The sequence below is a fragment of the Lacerta agilis genome, chromosome 1, assembly GCF_009819535.1.
Source record: "Lacerta agilis isolate rLacAgi1 chromosome 1, rLacAgi1.pri, whole genome shotgun sequence".
NCBI classification, from domain to species: Eukaryota; Metazoa; Chordata; class Lepidosauria; order Squamata; family Lacertidae; genus Lacerta; species Lacerta agilis.
Genome location: NC_046312.1, coordinates 108,295,751 through 108,310,834, shown reverse-complemented (window position 1 = coordinate 108,310,834; position 15,084 = coordinate 108,295,751). Strand labels below are relative to the sequence as shown.

Below are 15,084 nucleotides of genomic sequence, written 5' to 3'. Positions count from 1 at the left end.
GTAAGTGATTGATGCAGTCAGTGTTAGCACTGGGCTTCAAAGCCACTGGGTTTTGATGACTGGTCTGCTAGATGGAAAAGGTAAGGTGCCTTAAAGAATTCCTTTGGGCAGAAATCTTCTTTCACAGCATCATCATCTAAGGAAGGTGTGGCTAAAGTATTTGAAGTCCACATGTTTGTTGTAGAGATTTGGAATATTTTTTTCAACCAAATCATTGGAATACGAAGATGCCGGATTTGTGATAAAACTCTTTTTTTTAAAAAAAATTGCACCACAAATCTTTAAGCACACTTACTTTGAAATAGGTGGAATATTTAATCTGGTTTGGAACTCTGGTATGGGATTTTAACAGTTTGCTTCCTGCTTCAATTCTGGTCTGAATTGGTACCTTCACACCAGCAGCTTGCATTGGGAAAGAAATCTCCAACTTGAGAAAGTGGGAGCTTTTACCCAGTAGAAATTTTAGGCAATGACAGCATTTTTTTTTAAACTTATCTATCCACACAGAGTCATCCAGCGAAAGTTTTCTGAGTTATGACATGTTTGTTACACCAAGGATTGGTAAAAGTTGATAAAGGGGACTTGGTTGCCCACTCAGGTCTGGCTGTTTGGCTGTCTGAATCTGTGGTGTGTATAGTGAGGTTTGGGTACTACTTTCCTGATGTTTGGATAAGTGAATTTTCATATAGCAAGCATTCAGATAGTGAAATCTGTGTGTATACACTTTACTCTTGCTCTTCTTAGCTGATTAAGGCAAATGGGAGAGATCTGGTTGAGTGGGAACAGAGAGGGCTAAATCCATCTTTGGAAGAAGAAATAATGCCTTAGTTACATCTAGATGGAAGAAGTTGGCAAATGCCTTGGTCACATCTAGATTGATTTATTGCAATGCACTCTATATGGGACTGTTTTGAAGTGTCTTTGGAAACTGCAGTAGGTCCAGAATGTGGCAGTGAGAATGGTTGTGGGTGCTTGCCTACAGGATCATACAGGACTGCAAGGGCTGTACTGGTTACCAAATTCTTTCCAGGCACAATTCAGACCCAGAAATGGCTTAGGCCTAGATACTTTAGGGCTGACATAGACTCCTGCCTGAAACCCTGACCTGGAGAGACAGTCAGTGTAAACAATACTGAGCTAGAGGGACCCAATGGTCTGCCCAGTAGAAGGCAACTTCCTATGTTCCTATTCTGTATGAGAGTATACACTGTGAACAGGGCTGGCCCACACATGATCCAAGATGAGACGACTGCCTCAGGCAGCAGGATTCACCAGGGCACCAGATCCTGAAGTCAATCTTTCTTCCTCTCTTGTTTCTGATGCAGATCTTTCCTCACCCCTTCTTCCCTGGTGGGGAAGGGAGGGCCATTTTGGGGTCTGTTTCAGGTGCCAGATGTCTTGGGCTGGCCCTGACTGTGAAAATATACTAACAATAAAGCACAGGAACAGGAAAACCCTTCTTTTTCAACTGTCCCCCCCTCAGTGCAGCTTTAACCATGCTTAGAGAAGTAAGTCCTATTGAATTCAGCGGGGTGTATTCCCAAGTAAGTGAGGCGAGGACTTCAGCCTTACTTTATTCATAGATACATGTTGTGGATGGTTTCAAAACAACCTTTGATTTAATTGCTTCATTGTGTATATGAAACATACTGGTAATTTCCTACAGATATCCCTCATGCCCCGTCGTTAGCCCGAAAGAAGCACCTGTCAAAATAAATCAGAATTTCAGTGAAAATTAGCTCATTAGTGTAACTTTTTTTTTTTTTTTGGCAGCCTTCAGCTGATTCCTGCTCTGCCATTTTTTAAAAGGGCTTATTAGGAAGTAAACATTGCCCGTGAAATAAGTGTCAATAATTATTTGCCTTCTTCTTGTGAGCCCAATTTCGCCCCCTTAATGCTGAGGCTGTTGTCCACCAGGTTACGCTTGCAGTTACAAGTGTTCTTTGGAGTTCTGTGGATTTTGAAAGCTTGGTCTGTGCATTTGGTTGCTGTTTAAATGTAACTTAAAAGACAAAATGATAATGCTTAATACCGCTTTCAGCATGAGGGGAAGCAGATCAAAGGGAAAAGGGAAGCTGTAGGCCCACAAGGACCCTCAGCATTAATTAAAATCCCCAATGGAATGACCCAAGCAAGCAAAAACAGTGTGACGGGCGAAATTCCCCCCCACCCGTTGACCCCCTACCACGACCCTGACAATCAACATGGCAGGGAGGAGGTTTATAGCTTTCCAAATGTCGCATACCAATTGGATTTACCTTAGCTGGCACTCTTGTCTCATGGTAGGAGCAAGCACTGGGCCAAATTCTCATGATTATATTATTTGAAGGCTCAGGGCAGGCACTGATGCAATACAAAGAGGAAACCAAATGGTTAAAAGACTAATTGCCCTTTAGTGATCATAGAGGTTAAGAATGAGCCCTTAATTATGTAGGAATTTTTTTCCTCCTTTGAACTCATCTCAGTCTTATAGGGCCAAATTACAGATGGCATGGCAGTAGCTCCTGATCCGTATGTGAAGGAATCCTAGATACATATATAATACAGTGGTACCTCGGGTTACATACGCTTCAGGTTACATACTCTGCTAACCCAGAAATAATGCTTCAGGTTAAGAACTTTGCTTCAGGATAAGAACAGAAATTGTGCTCTGGTGGCGCAGTGGGAGGCCCCATTAGCTAAAGTGGTGCTTCAGGTTAAGAACAGTTTCAGGTTAAGAATGGACCTCTGGAATGAATTAAGTACGTAACCAGAGGTACCACTGTACATATAAACAAGGGATGTGGGGAGCTCTGGTGTAAAAGACCTAAGCTACCTCAGAGGTTGGTTGAAAATATGAGAAAATGTTATTAATTATATTCTCAAATACCAAGGACAGATCAAGAAGGCCATCAGTTTTTGTTGTAGGGAAAATGATTTTTATCACAATGTCAATTTTTGTATTCTATTTGTATTTATGAACATATTTCTGTGGTGTCTTTCATGTGCAGCAACAAGGCAGTGTACAGAAAATAGATTAATTATGGATTATAATTACAATGCAGATATATATCTGCACTATCTAGGTTAGTTGTACTGAAGTTTTGAGTATATCATAGTCATAAATGGCTGTGGTTGCTAAATTGCATTTTGGCTGCAATTTATTGCTCACTTGTTCACAGGTGAAACATGTATTTAAGCCCGTTTGTGACAAAAAACCTTTAAACTACAGTGGTATCTCAGGTTACAGACGCTTTAGGTTACAGACTCCGCTAACCCGGATGTAGTACCTCGGGTTAAGAACTTTGCTTCAGGATGAGAACAGAAATTGCATGGCGGCAGCAGTGGGAGGCCCCATTAGCTAAAGTGGTACCTCAGGTTAAGAACAGTTTCAGGTTAAGAACGGACCTCCAGAACGAATTAAGTTCTTAACCCGAGGTACCACTATATTGATTACTAGCCTTCATTTCTCACCTCAAAGGACCCTTTCCAGCTTAACGGAATACTTTTTTCTTTGTAGGTGACTACTAAGTGAATAGAAAGCATAAAATCACCCATGTGCCAGGCTGTTTTGCTTTTGTGCAATCATAGTTTGAGGCTGCAGCATTCACGGAATAAGCCAGCAGAGAAGATTACGTTTGGAAAGACTCATGCTATAATTAAATGAATTATAGTAGGTCTGCTGATGAATTGTGCAAGCGGGCATTGCTACAACACCAACTGTGTGTAGATATGAATGGCTGGGTTTTATTTATTTTTTATTTTTGGGTAATGTTAGAATGAATGTAAGGGTTACTATTATTCCATTAAGCTTTAGTAATTAATCCTGCTGTTTTTCACTTTGAAAAAACGGCAATGTTATTCTTAAATGGAATTGTGCGACACATACATTGTAGGGCAGTGTGTTTCCTAAAATTGCAATGCATACACAATACCTGTGCAGGCCTTTCCGTGCTATATATTAAATGAGTAAATGTGGTGTTTCGTTTGCTTGTTTCACGTACACACCATTTACTTTGTAATTTTCTTTCTTTCTTGCTTTGTTAACAGCTCAGGTTTTGTTTTGTTTTTTAACTAGCCCCAAGATTCTTTCATTTGCAGGACAGAATTCTATCAAAGGGCCCGAGATTCCAGCATGCATTTATACATTCCTTTGGGGCATTTTTTGCAAGGGAGGTTGTTGTGCTTTTAAAGGTACTTGATAAGAGACCTGCACCACCAACCCCAGACCTGCACCACCAACCACCATCATGCATTAGTCTAGAAGGTATTTGGGTGTACATGTTCCTGTACCACCCGGTACCACCATTTATCCAAGCGAAATATCTGACCATTTGTAGGATACATTATAAATCAGGATGTCACTACCAGACAATCAGATTTCAACATTCCTCACGTAAAGCCGTTTGCCTACGGTATACACCAAAGGAGTGCATCACTTAGCTGTGTTTATGAGTGGTGATATGCCTGGTTTTTCTGTCGGAGCTTGGATAATCTGTTGTCTGTTTATCTCATTGTGAGTTCAAGGATTTACTGGCATTGCCTGTTTCTCATGAGTTACTTTCCGATGAGTTGTAATTGGAAATAAGTAATTTTTTAACACTTGGTTAATAAGACGAGACAAGATTTTGTTTGGTCCGACAGACGATGAGAGAGGTTATTTTTTGCTGCTGCCTTTTGCCCTTTGAACCGTCATCCTTTCTGAAACGTCATGAAACACGACTTGACTGAACGTGTTTGTAGGGAACAGCTATCCAGTTGCCTGTCATTTTCACTGCCTTGTTAATTTAGAACAAATCTCTCCTACAACAGCATTGCTTACCCACCTTGTGATATTACTAAAGTATTATCCTGCCGCCTTAGCAATAATCCAGCACACAAAACACTTCTCAAAAAATGAATTACAACTTTTAGATTTGCACCAGTATTCTGCCCATTCCAGTTGACAAATTTGACCTTTCATTATGTTACTAATAGATTTTTTTTAAAAAAAGAAACAATGCATTTCTAAAAATGGAAATATTTCCATGGGAAAATATTTGTTTGAATTTTTTTCCCTACACATCACTGGATAGAACGATTTTCCATGTTGTTATACCATATAATGACATTTTCATAACAGATAAATGGAATAGTGGTGTTTTGAAATACACTGGTTGAAGGCTTCTTCTGTACCTGGATAAATGCATGTGAAGAGATAAAAATTACCAACGTTGGATTGTGCATTCCTATAGCAGCTTTACAACCACCTGTATAGACAGAGATCAGCCCAAGGAAGGGCTCTCCAACCATAGAAAACCATTCCCAATTTCACTGGTAGATAGATTCCCACATCTCCTCTCTCTGCATTGTATAACTGCAAGGGAATCTAAAGGCATGATCCATACACATCTCATGAATGTGACACTACATTTTAAAATAGAAGTATGTGGATTATTTGTGACAAATGGGTTCAGCGCTTGCTGAAATGTTAGCTTTGTTGCGGTGCTTTTTGGCTTGCACAGCAATAATGGGCGTCATTATTATAAAAAAAATCTGAGCAGGTAGATAACTTCTGGTTTGGTGTTTACACGGTTTGACTTGTGGCTGCCTGGTGTGAAGTCACATTGGTCTACTACTGAAAGCAGAATTCGGCCTTTTTATGTGTGGCGGGGCATTCTGTAAGACTTGTGTTTGAAGATAGCCACATTGTCTACTTGCTGTTTGATACAAAAGTAAGGACACAAGCTGTATTGCTTGCAGGGTGTGAAAGTGGACAGTTTCGTTGTGGAAATGGACGCTGTATCCCCGCAGACTGGAGATGTGATGGAGCAAGGGACTGTTCGGACGACTCCGATGAAGCTGGCTGCCGTAAGTGAAATTAAGTGCATTCGAAACGTGTGTGTACCTATGCCCTGTGCTAAAAAATAAAATAAAATCTAGCCGTTGCTATTAGTGTGATGGCCACTAGCTTAGATGATTTAGAAAAAGAAGATGGATTCACGCAGGATAGATCTACCAGTGGCTATTAAGCCACAATAATTAAAATATTTTTTTTTCTGTCCAGAGACTGTTGTTCTTGTGCTCTGCTTGTGTATAGTCAGGTCTAGTCAGAATGGTGGACCAGGTGGACCTTTTGTCTGACCCAGCAAGGCTATTTTTATGTTTGTGTGGAAGGCACTTTAACCACCCCTACCCTTGTAGCCTCTCAGACCTTCCAGCTTCTTCCAGCATGTGGCACCGTGAGCATTACCACACTTCTGCAATTATGCTGAGAATTGCAAGGAAGCAGAGAGTGCTTACTGAATGGCTGGAGACCTCAGCACAATGTTTGTAGAGGGACTGCATAGAAAAAGGAGATGTAGAACCTTATTTGGATTGGTGGCTGGTTGTGGAGTCTCTCAGATGTCTAATAAATGGACTCTACAATTGCTCCATGATGTCATCATACAGCTTTATAGATTTGATTTAAGTGATTTTATTTAGCTTGTGGACTGAAGCTGGTGGCTTGACATGCCTCCAGTTGGGCTGAGATAAGAGGGAAAGACTATTAATTCCAGGAGCAAAACAGTACATGGGAATTTGTCATGTTAGAGTACTGGTTGATAAGTGCTTCTGTGTAAAAGTCAACACTCACATGGGAGCATCCTCCTCCTCCTTGTCTCTCTCCCTTATTTCAGAGAATGGTTGGGGGGGGGGGTGCTGAGGGAGGAAGAGGAGCCCTTGTTTCCTTAACCCTAGTAGGGGGATGACAGATAAAAGCTATGTAATGGAATAGCCATAACTCCCATTTGTAAGAGATAGCTGTGGACTGGATGGCAGAGCTGAGCTGGGAGAAGGAGGAGAGAGAGCTTCATCTGAGATGCAGAGATTTGTGTCTTCTGTTTATCGGCAGAACTTAGAAGTTTTGAGCTAAGACTTTATCCAAATAAATGTAACCATGTTTACCCTTCTGTCAGTAGAGTTATCTGATCTTATAATGGATGTATAGGTCTTATTGTGAGGTCTGTTGACTGGATGAATCAACTGAGTGATTAACTCTGTTATATATGTTTCCTTCTGGGTCTTGTTTTGCTTTGGCTTTCTCTTACAGTCTCCCATGTCTCTTGGGTTATAAAACATTGCCAGCAATGAGGGCTAGGTGGTAACATGAAGTGTTAATTGAGAAGAGGTGCAATATGAAGTCAGTTAAAGTCAGAATAAGACAGGAATAGTGAATGTAGAGGTGTTTAAGAAGAGAAGGAAGTTGCTTTCCATCCCTTCATGGTATGTTTAGGGAATTGGTATTCATAGGACTCTCTGGAACTGGGTGTTCTAGGACTCTGGGACACACATCTGTTGACTATGATGTCTGGTCTCTCATGCACCTGTTTGACTTACGGAAAGGTATGTTGGCATTGACATTGTGGCTCTATTTCCTTATTAGATATCATTGCTGGTTTATAAGCTAAATGGAGGATGAAACTGAGGAACTTTGTCAGAGGCAAATTAAAGTTTTTGTCTCCATTACGGTGACATCGGAACGGTGTCTTCCAGTCTACCCCAGCCAAATGGCATGACAAAGTTGCATGCTTGCACCAAAAGCATATCATTAAGACTTGAAGCCATTTTAGTAGCTAAATCTCTTTATTTATCTAACATCCAATTTCAAACATTATTTGCTTACCCTCGCTAGCACATCCCACCTGTGAAGGAAATCAGTTTCAGTGCCACAGCGACGGAGAGTGCATTCCTCTGACATGGGTATGTGACGATGAAGAAGACTGTGAAGATGGCTCTGATGAACGTCAACAATGTCGTAAGTTATGAACTAGCAGTGACCCCTATAGCTCAGTTGTACAGCACTGATGTTTTGTACACAGAAGGTTCCAGGTTCAATCCCTGTTGCCTCCAGGTACAGCTGGGAAAGACTCCAGCCTGAACCTTAGAGGGCTCCTGCCAATCAGAGTAGACAATAGTGAATTAGATGGACTAGTGGTCCAATCTGATAGAAGGTAGCATCCTATTTTACACATTAAGTGACCTTTCAAGCCTTTGTTGATGGGTGGGCTGTGTGTTTTTATCTTTGTAAGTTGCTTTAAGACTTTTTGTGGAAAGAAGCTAACCTTCGGACTTGGTTTTAGGGACCTTAACAGTGCAATCATAAATTCAACCCAAAACTAGTGAAATGGGAAGAAGAGCAACTAATCTCACAAGAGTTGCATTTGGATGGATAAAGAAGTGCAATTACTTGCCCTGAAGTTTAGGGTCCAGAAGGGCTTGTTGTGGATTTATGTTCAGACAATGTTCAAATTTTTCCTGTGCTCGTGTTATTTACGGGAATTGCGAAGCCAACCCAAATTCTGCTCAGTTACTCACTTTCTGGGAACTAATTTCCCCAATTGTGCTGCAGATCAGATTTGGACTATTGACCAAGGATAAGACTTTCAGATTATTATTGTTATTATTAGCACGCTCTAGAAGAGAAAGACAAGCTCACCTTGTTCTTTGTCCTCATCACCCTTTGACTAGGGGCTACTGCCACAAATAGTTACACATCTACTTAAGGAATCTGTAAAGGGCAAAATCCAGGCATTTCTAAGCCATCACTGGACTAAATCATGACACTTGCTTTAGTTTTGCTCGTCTACACATTAACTTAAGACCTTTGGGAAGTGGCTGTAAAGCAAAGTCCTGCTTCTGTTTTCGAGTCATTTTCAGGAAGATGCACTTGTTGCTGTGTGTGGTCACCTGACTAATGCACCGTACTAGAGAGCAAGCCACACTTTGGACACTCATAGAAGCTAGCCCAGCATCACTCTTTCCATCCATACACCCACAGAACCATAAACGTTAAAAGTGATCTCAAAGACCATCTAGGCCAACCTTCTTCTGATACAGGAAACCTACAGTTACAGCAACACCTCTCTCAGCTGGCCATTGCACCACAGTGAACAGGGGCTGTTCATTCTTCTCCTTCAGGCTGATGTTTAGTGGGTTCCTATGACTGAAGGATTTTATCAGTGATAGTTGATAAGTAATGGCCACAGCCAACTGCACTTTGTTCGGATTTGTTCATGAGAAATGTGGCTGCAAATCCCTTCTAAGGCTCTGAAATGTTCAAAGTGAATCCATCTGTATACAACAGAGCCATAGTGGCCGCCATGTTTTTTCCTGTTCAGTTTTTGTCCTGAGAGCGAGGACACATAATTCAAGTATTCGCAGGGCATCCTTTGCAATAGGCATGGTGGCAGCAGGTGCTCCTTCATCTGGCATTTTATCTTTTGTGATAAAACTGAGGAGAGAAGTGACTGATAAGTCCTTGGACCACCTCATAAAGGAATCGAGTTTGCAAGCGTAAGGAATCGAGTTTGCAAGTCGTGCATCTTCAGAGGTATCCAGATTGGCGCAGTTTGGAACTATCACAACAGATTTGGCAACAATATCTTCAGAGCCTTCCAAATCTGTGCCGTTTGCAATGGCTTGATCTGCCATCTTGATCCAAAATGGCTCTCAATATCAAGCGTAGATGAAAATTGACTCCTCTACCTCAGAAACCCCTGTGTCAATATCTCAAGAGGTATCCACATGCATAAAGAAGAGATAGACAAACCATTTTACAAAATACATAGTAGAAAATAGAATAAAGGGGAAAAAAGGATACAGAGAGAGATAGGAAACAGCTTCAAACAGAAAAAATAATATTTTTTCTCTCTGTATAAGTGATGCACTTCTAAGCAAACTGTTTTTTGCAGCTGGGCGAACATGCTCCAGTCAGCAGTTTATATGTACAAATGGACAGTGTATCTCAGGAGAATACAGGTGCGATCGAGTCAAAGACTGCACAGATGAAACAGACGAGAGAGGCTGCCGTGAGTACTTTTCAATCTTTAGCACTAGATTTGGTTTCATCCCTTGTCTCGCTGGCATTTTAATCAATTTGTAAGATTAAGAGGTTTGTTGATGGACAGAAATGGCCACAATATGCTTCTTGTTATCAAAATTTCATTGCAGATTCTTTCATGGATTAGTGTTGATGCTCTTATAACAGCTACATTGTTTTAAGACTTATTACCTGAATTATTGCTATGTTGTGGGGTATGGTTTGTAAGAATCTCTCTCCCCCTCCCCCCTCCCCCCTCCCCCCTCCCTTCTTTTTTCTGATGCTAAACAAAGAGATCACAGCCCAAAGTTAGCATAAGGAGTTTGGTTTGGAAAAACAAGTATATGCAGAGAGGTACATTTGGTGACACCTGCATATTAGCCAGAGGTGGGGCCCACCATATAATGTTGAACTCTAGCTCCCATCAACTGCAACCAGCAATGCCAGGGGTCAGGGATGATGGGAATTGTAGTCAAGCAACATATTCTGGAGGGGCACGGTTTCCCCACCCTTGACATAATCTATGGACTTTTGAAATTTGGGTGTAAAACAAACATGTCAAAAAACCCCATTATTCAAATGAAGTTCAAGTACCTTTTATTTGGGCTACAAAAAGTGAAATGCTTCTCTCCCAGTTTGAGAGAAGGCACTGGGAGTCACGTAGAAGTGTTAAAGCACTAGGTGTATAGGAGCCAGAAAGTAGAGACTGTGGGTTTCAGGAGCAAAACCAGCCTGCTGTGTCTGCTGTCACTGTGTAGAGTCCTTCTTGAAGGGTCCTTGTTGAATGATATTGTTGTGTAAGAAATGGCTAATTATAACACAGGACAGAGGCTGCATTTTTCAAAGGGATGCATATTGTACTTTTAAGCTACTCTCAGTTTGCTTTTCTGGCATAGCTGACAGATATTGAGAGTGAATTAGTTTTGCCATGAAACAGATTGTGAGGCAGGTGCCCCCCAACTGCCTAGGACATAACCCCATATTGTTTTCTCCGGAAGTAGGTAACAAAATCTAGGCCAAAGTAAACATAGGATGCTGGAACCTGTGGTTGTCAGGTGGTGAGCTACCAGCCACATCAACCTGCCATTCCTGTTTTGATACCCACTTGTAGTGTTTGGTGATAGTACTTCAGACATAGAAGATGGAGTTTGCCATGAGTTCTGCATCTGTAGCAAGTGATATCCATTAAAATAGCTGAAGCTAGACATTGAAACTCAGCTGTGGTGGTATTTAATATATATTTTTAGAACCAGCGTGAACATATAGCCTGGCCTCAGTACTTGGGGAGGGCAAGCTGGAAAGGAAAGTAGCCCTCTTCATCCTCTTAGCTCAGCATTTTCAAACCTTGGGTCTCCAGCTGTTGTTGGACTACAACCCCCATCATCCTCAGGCAAAGCTCAGAGATTGTGTTCGTTGTAGCCCAACAGCATCAGCAGACTCAGGGCTGGGTAAGGCTGCCTTAGCCTATTCCCTACCAGCTTGGAATATTCTGCAACTTTATCTATGAGGCAATAAGCATTTGAATGGCTTGCACAAGGAAATAATCGCGTTTATGGTGAGCCATCAGCCTTTTATCCCTTTCGTTCGCTAAGATCAATGATGTCTCCAAAACGGTAAGTGGTTCAGACACAAACTGGAATAAATGGCATCCGAGACAAGCCAGCTTGGAATTTTCCCATGTAACAGAACCACAGACAACCTCAAAGTCTGTAAGGAGAGCTAAAGACCATGAGTATGCCAGTGGTTTAAGGAGCCAAGTACTAGGGCTGGAAAGAAGTTTCATATCTTGGCAAGTGTGACCTTTATAGGAGAAAATAGTTTTTAATGTGGCTTTGGTACAGGAAAACTTGATTACTTGAAAGCTTGTTTTTTGTTTCTTCTTTTCTTAATGATTAAGCCTCTGGGTGGATGTGTCAGACTAACTTCTTTCCCATTGTTTCCACACCACCTATGATTTCCACCCTTTTGATTGACAAATGAGGGTCAGCCCAGCTAGTCATGACAAGAGTAGGCTAAAAAGAAACAAGCAGCAGAGAGCTTATGGGGATTACAGTGTAATTGTGGACATCTGCTTGCATCATTTGCTTATTAAACATGGGCTCTGAGTACCATGCCTTATTGCCTATTGTTCATTATAGCCCCGTGTTATCCTACGCAACAGTGTTAACTACCAGAGTGGGTATGACAAACAACAACAACAATATTGTGTGTCGTATTTCTGTGAAACAATTTCCGTACGTACATTAGACCAAAGGTGGAACCTTAAGGATGTTAGTTTGGACAAATCACTCTGTGTTTCCCAAAACTGTAGACAAAGGTAGTCTATAAGAACATAACTATTAATTGTGGAACTTCTGAAAGATGCATTATGAATGGGTGACATCTCTACTGCCTTCCTTACCACTTTCTGCTTCCTGCCCTGATATTCTCATAGCTCTGTGATAAAGGTTTTACTTCCCTCTGGTCAATAATGAATCTCCTCAAGATTTCCATTCACCATTTCCATGAGTTCTGAGAACAATTTCTCATCAACGTGCCTTAGAGACAGTTCATTTTTCCAGCAGAATTAGGCCACTGTGGTTCCCTCCAGGTGTGGACTGCAATTCTCCTCAGCCCCAGCCAGCATGGACTATGGTGAGGTATGATGGGAGTTGTAGTCCAGCAGCATATGAAGGGCACTGGGTTGGCTATGCTTCAGTCAGTGGATTTAATTGAATTTTGTAGTTTTTGTTAAACTTTGTCAGTGAAGCACGAAAATTAAAGTGTAAAAGTTCAAAAGTGTTCTGTTCAATTTTAAAGCCCGCTCCCAGTCAAATCAGTTAAGTGGGCCTGTCATTGCTTTAAGGTGATTAGTGTTTCGCACAGCAGTGTGGGAGACCCAGGGTTAATGCCTGATCTCCGTTTAGTAATCCTTGGACCAATAAATCCTGGGATTGTTACAGAGTGGTAGACTCAGCCTTGGGCTGAGGGAAGGCTTCATATCTTTCAACAACAGTCATTATGACTAATTAAAGGGTTGGTGTTGACAAACCTTCTTAATCAACAGAAGGGAGGTGCCTGTTAGTGTGGGGTCTTAAAGATAGGAGTGTTGCGCTGATTATGGGAAACCTAATGGCAGCGAATAGCAAAAGTGTGCTAATGTTTTGGAGGGCATACAATGTGGATAAAGTGACAAAAAATATGAGCCCCTCATAGCTCTCTTTTACCACACTCCGTTCAAAGAATCTTTCATGTGGCAGGATCTTCAGCCCTGGAAAGATTTGTCAGTGCACAGATTTATTGATGCATCAAGGCCATTTAATAGGGTTCACTAATAGAGCAACGTACACCTCTTCTGCAAAATCTTTGTAGAAAAATGTCCCCAATGTCATGAGGCATGTGACTGCCTGTGACTAGCTTCTGTATAAATTCTCTTGCAAAAGCCAATGGACTGGGTTCAGCTATAATGTTCGATAGAAGTGAAGATAAATAGCAGTGCTTTGAAGTCAGAATTAAAGAATGGGACCCATGAACGAAAATACGGTCACCCAATAAAGATGAGGAGAGCTTTGGATTAAAACTTTTAAGGCAACGAGCTCTGTTGAAACCACTCTGAAAATAAAGACATACAGAATTTGGTTTCTCCAGCAGAATTTGAAGAGCCTTTATTCTATTTGGCAATTGTCATTGCTGGAGGCAGGTTTAACTGTGTACGTAGGTAGGAGATAATGTTTCTGAATGAGGTATGATATTTAAGAGATTGGTCAAATGCACAATGCTCAGCAGTTACACACAAAGTAAAATGGAACAAGCAGATTGAAGGCCACAGCCCATTTTACTGCTAATGGGATTAACAGCAAGAAAAAACTACCCATGCAAAGGCTAAGATAAACATTAGACCGGTGTTTCAGCTCCAGTCCATTTAATTAATGTTTCTGCTTCATAAAAATAATGGTTTTCTCCACTTATATAAATGCATTGCTCTGATTTAGAATCCTGGCTTGCTTCTCTCTCAAGAACATTTCAGTCAAAACCATTGTGAAGAACGTAGAAGGAAAGCATGCAGAAGAATATAGAAAGTGTGGGTCTAATTAATTGCCTTACACTTAAGTTTTGCTTACTTTTATAGGAGCCATTTTTAATCCCTTATTTCTTTCATGCTTTCCGATTAACAAAATGTAACCAAGCTTCAACCCTATTCCCCACCCCAGCTGAAGCTCTGAAACTCTAAAACACCAGGTCTTTTGAAGATTGTAGCAGTTTTTATTGCAGTCCTGTTCAGACTTACCTTACATGCATTCTACTAGCTCAGGAAAGTACACATTCTGCCTCCATACATCCCAACCCTAAGCTGATTTCTTTGCACCTGTAATTTGCCATTTTTATGGACAAGCATCTTAATGCACCAACTACCGGTATGACTTACTATTTTGCTTCTGCGCTGTGCTGCTAAACCGTAGGGAAACTGTGGTTGGGCCAACACATTTTTGCTATGTGAATCAGAACGCCAACTGATGCCCAAATAAACTATGGCCGACACATAGTGTGCTGGTGCATACTGCTGAAATTGTGGGTGTTTTGTTCCTCCTCCTCTGCTGCTGCTGTAGATGGTCTCTAGGACCAGGCACAAATCGAAGCATCATCAATGGCAAAGGAATAGCACTGCTGGCATTTTCCACTTTGGGGGCATGTTGAGCATTCCCGGTGGTTTTCATGTTGTAGTAGCTGGAGCCCTCAGCTACATCAGGCTGAAGATTGCCCGAAGAATGTGTTAATGAAGCATTTCAACTGCACTGTCTACAACACCGCATATACGTGCCACTGTCTCTGGAGCAGCTAGCAGCTGTTACAATATTGTCAAGATTAATCCCATTAGCCCCTAATGACCAGCTGTCCCCGATGATTATCCTGCCCTGGGCTCATAAGGTTTTACTACTGTTGCCTCATTTAGACAATGATTTAGAAACACAATAGGAAACGTTGGAACAAAAAACTGCACTTTAAAAATAAATCTGAAATGAAAAACTTCAAATGAATTAAAATAGTACTAGTTAATGAACTATGGGAAAGATTATGGGAAAACAATGCTATTGTAGAAGTTCTGCAGCTCTGCAGTTGCAGGTACCCTTTGTTTGCAAAGCTTGAACCAGAACTAAGAAGTGAATGACAACAACTGAATTCCCCCAGTCATCTGAACACGGGGAGCTGTATTTAAAGAAATTTTAAACTTGTTGGTGAGAGGAGATCCTACACTGTGAGATCTTCCATTTGGTCAATCACATTTC

General features: G+C 41.2%; 1 protein-coding gene across 1 annotated transcript in view; it reads left to right on the top strand.

Annotated features, from left to right (window-relative positions):
* Positions 1–15,084, top strand: part of LRP2 (LDL receptor related protein 2) — a 143,174-nt gene that overhangs the window by 21,467 nt on the left and 106,623 nt on the right. The window contains exons 2-4 of the mRNA XM_033166659.1: positions 5,722–5,829; positions 7,634–7,756; positions 9,693–9,809. Coding sequence (XP_033022550.1) covers positions 5,722–5,829; positions 7,634–7,756; positions 9,693–9,809 — 348 coding nt within the window. The remainder of the gene's footprint in view (positions 1–5,721; positions 5,830–7,633; positions 7,757–9,692; positions 9,810–15,084) is intronic.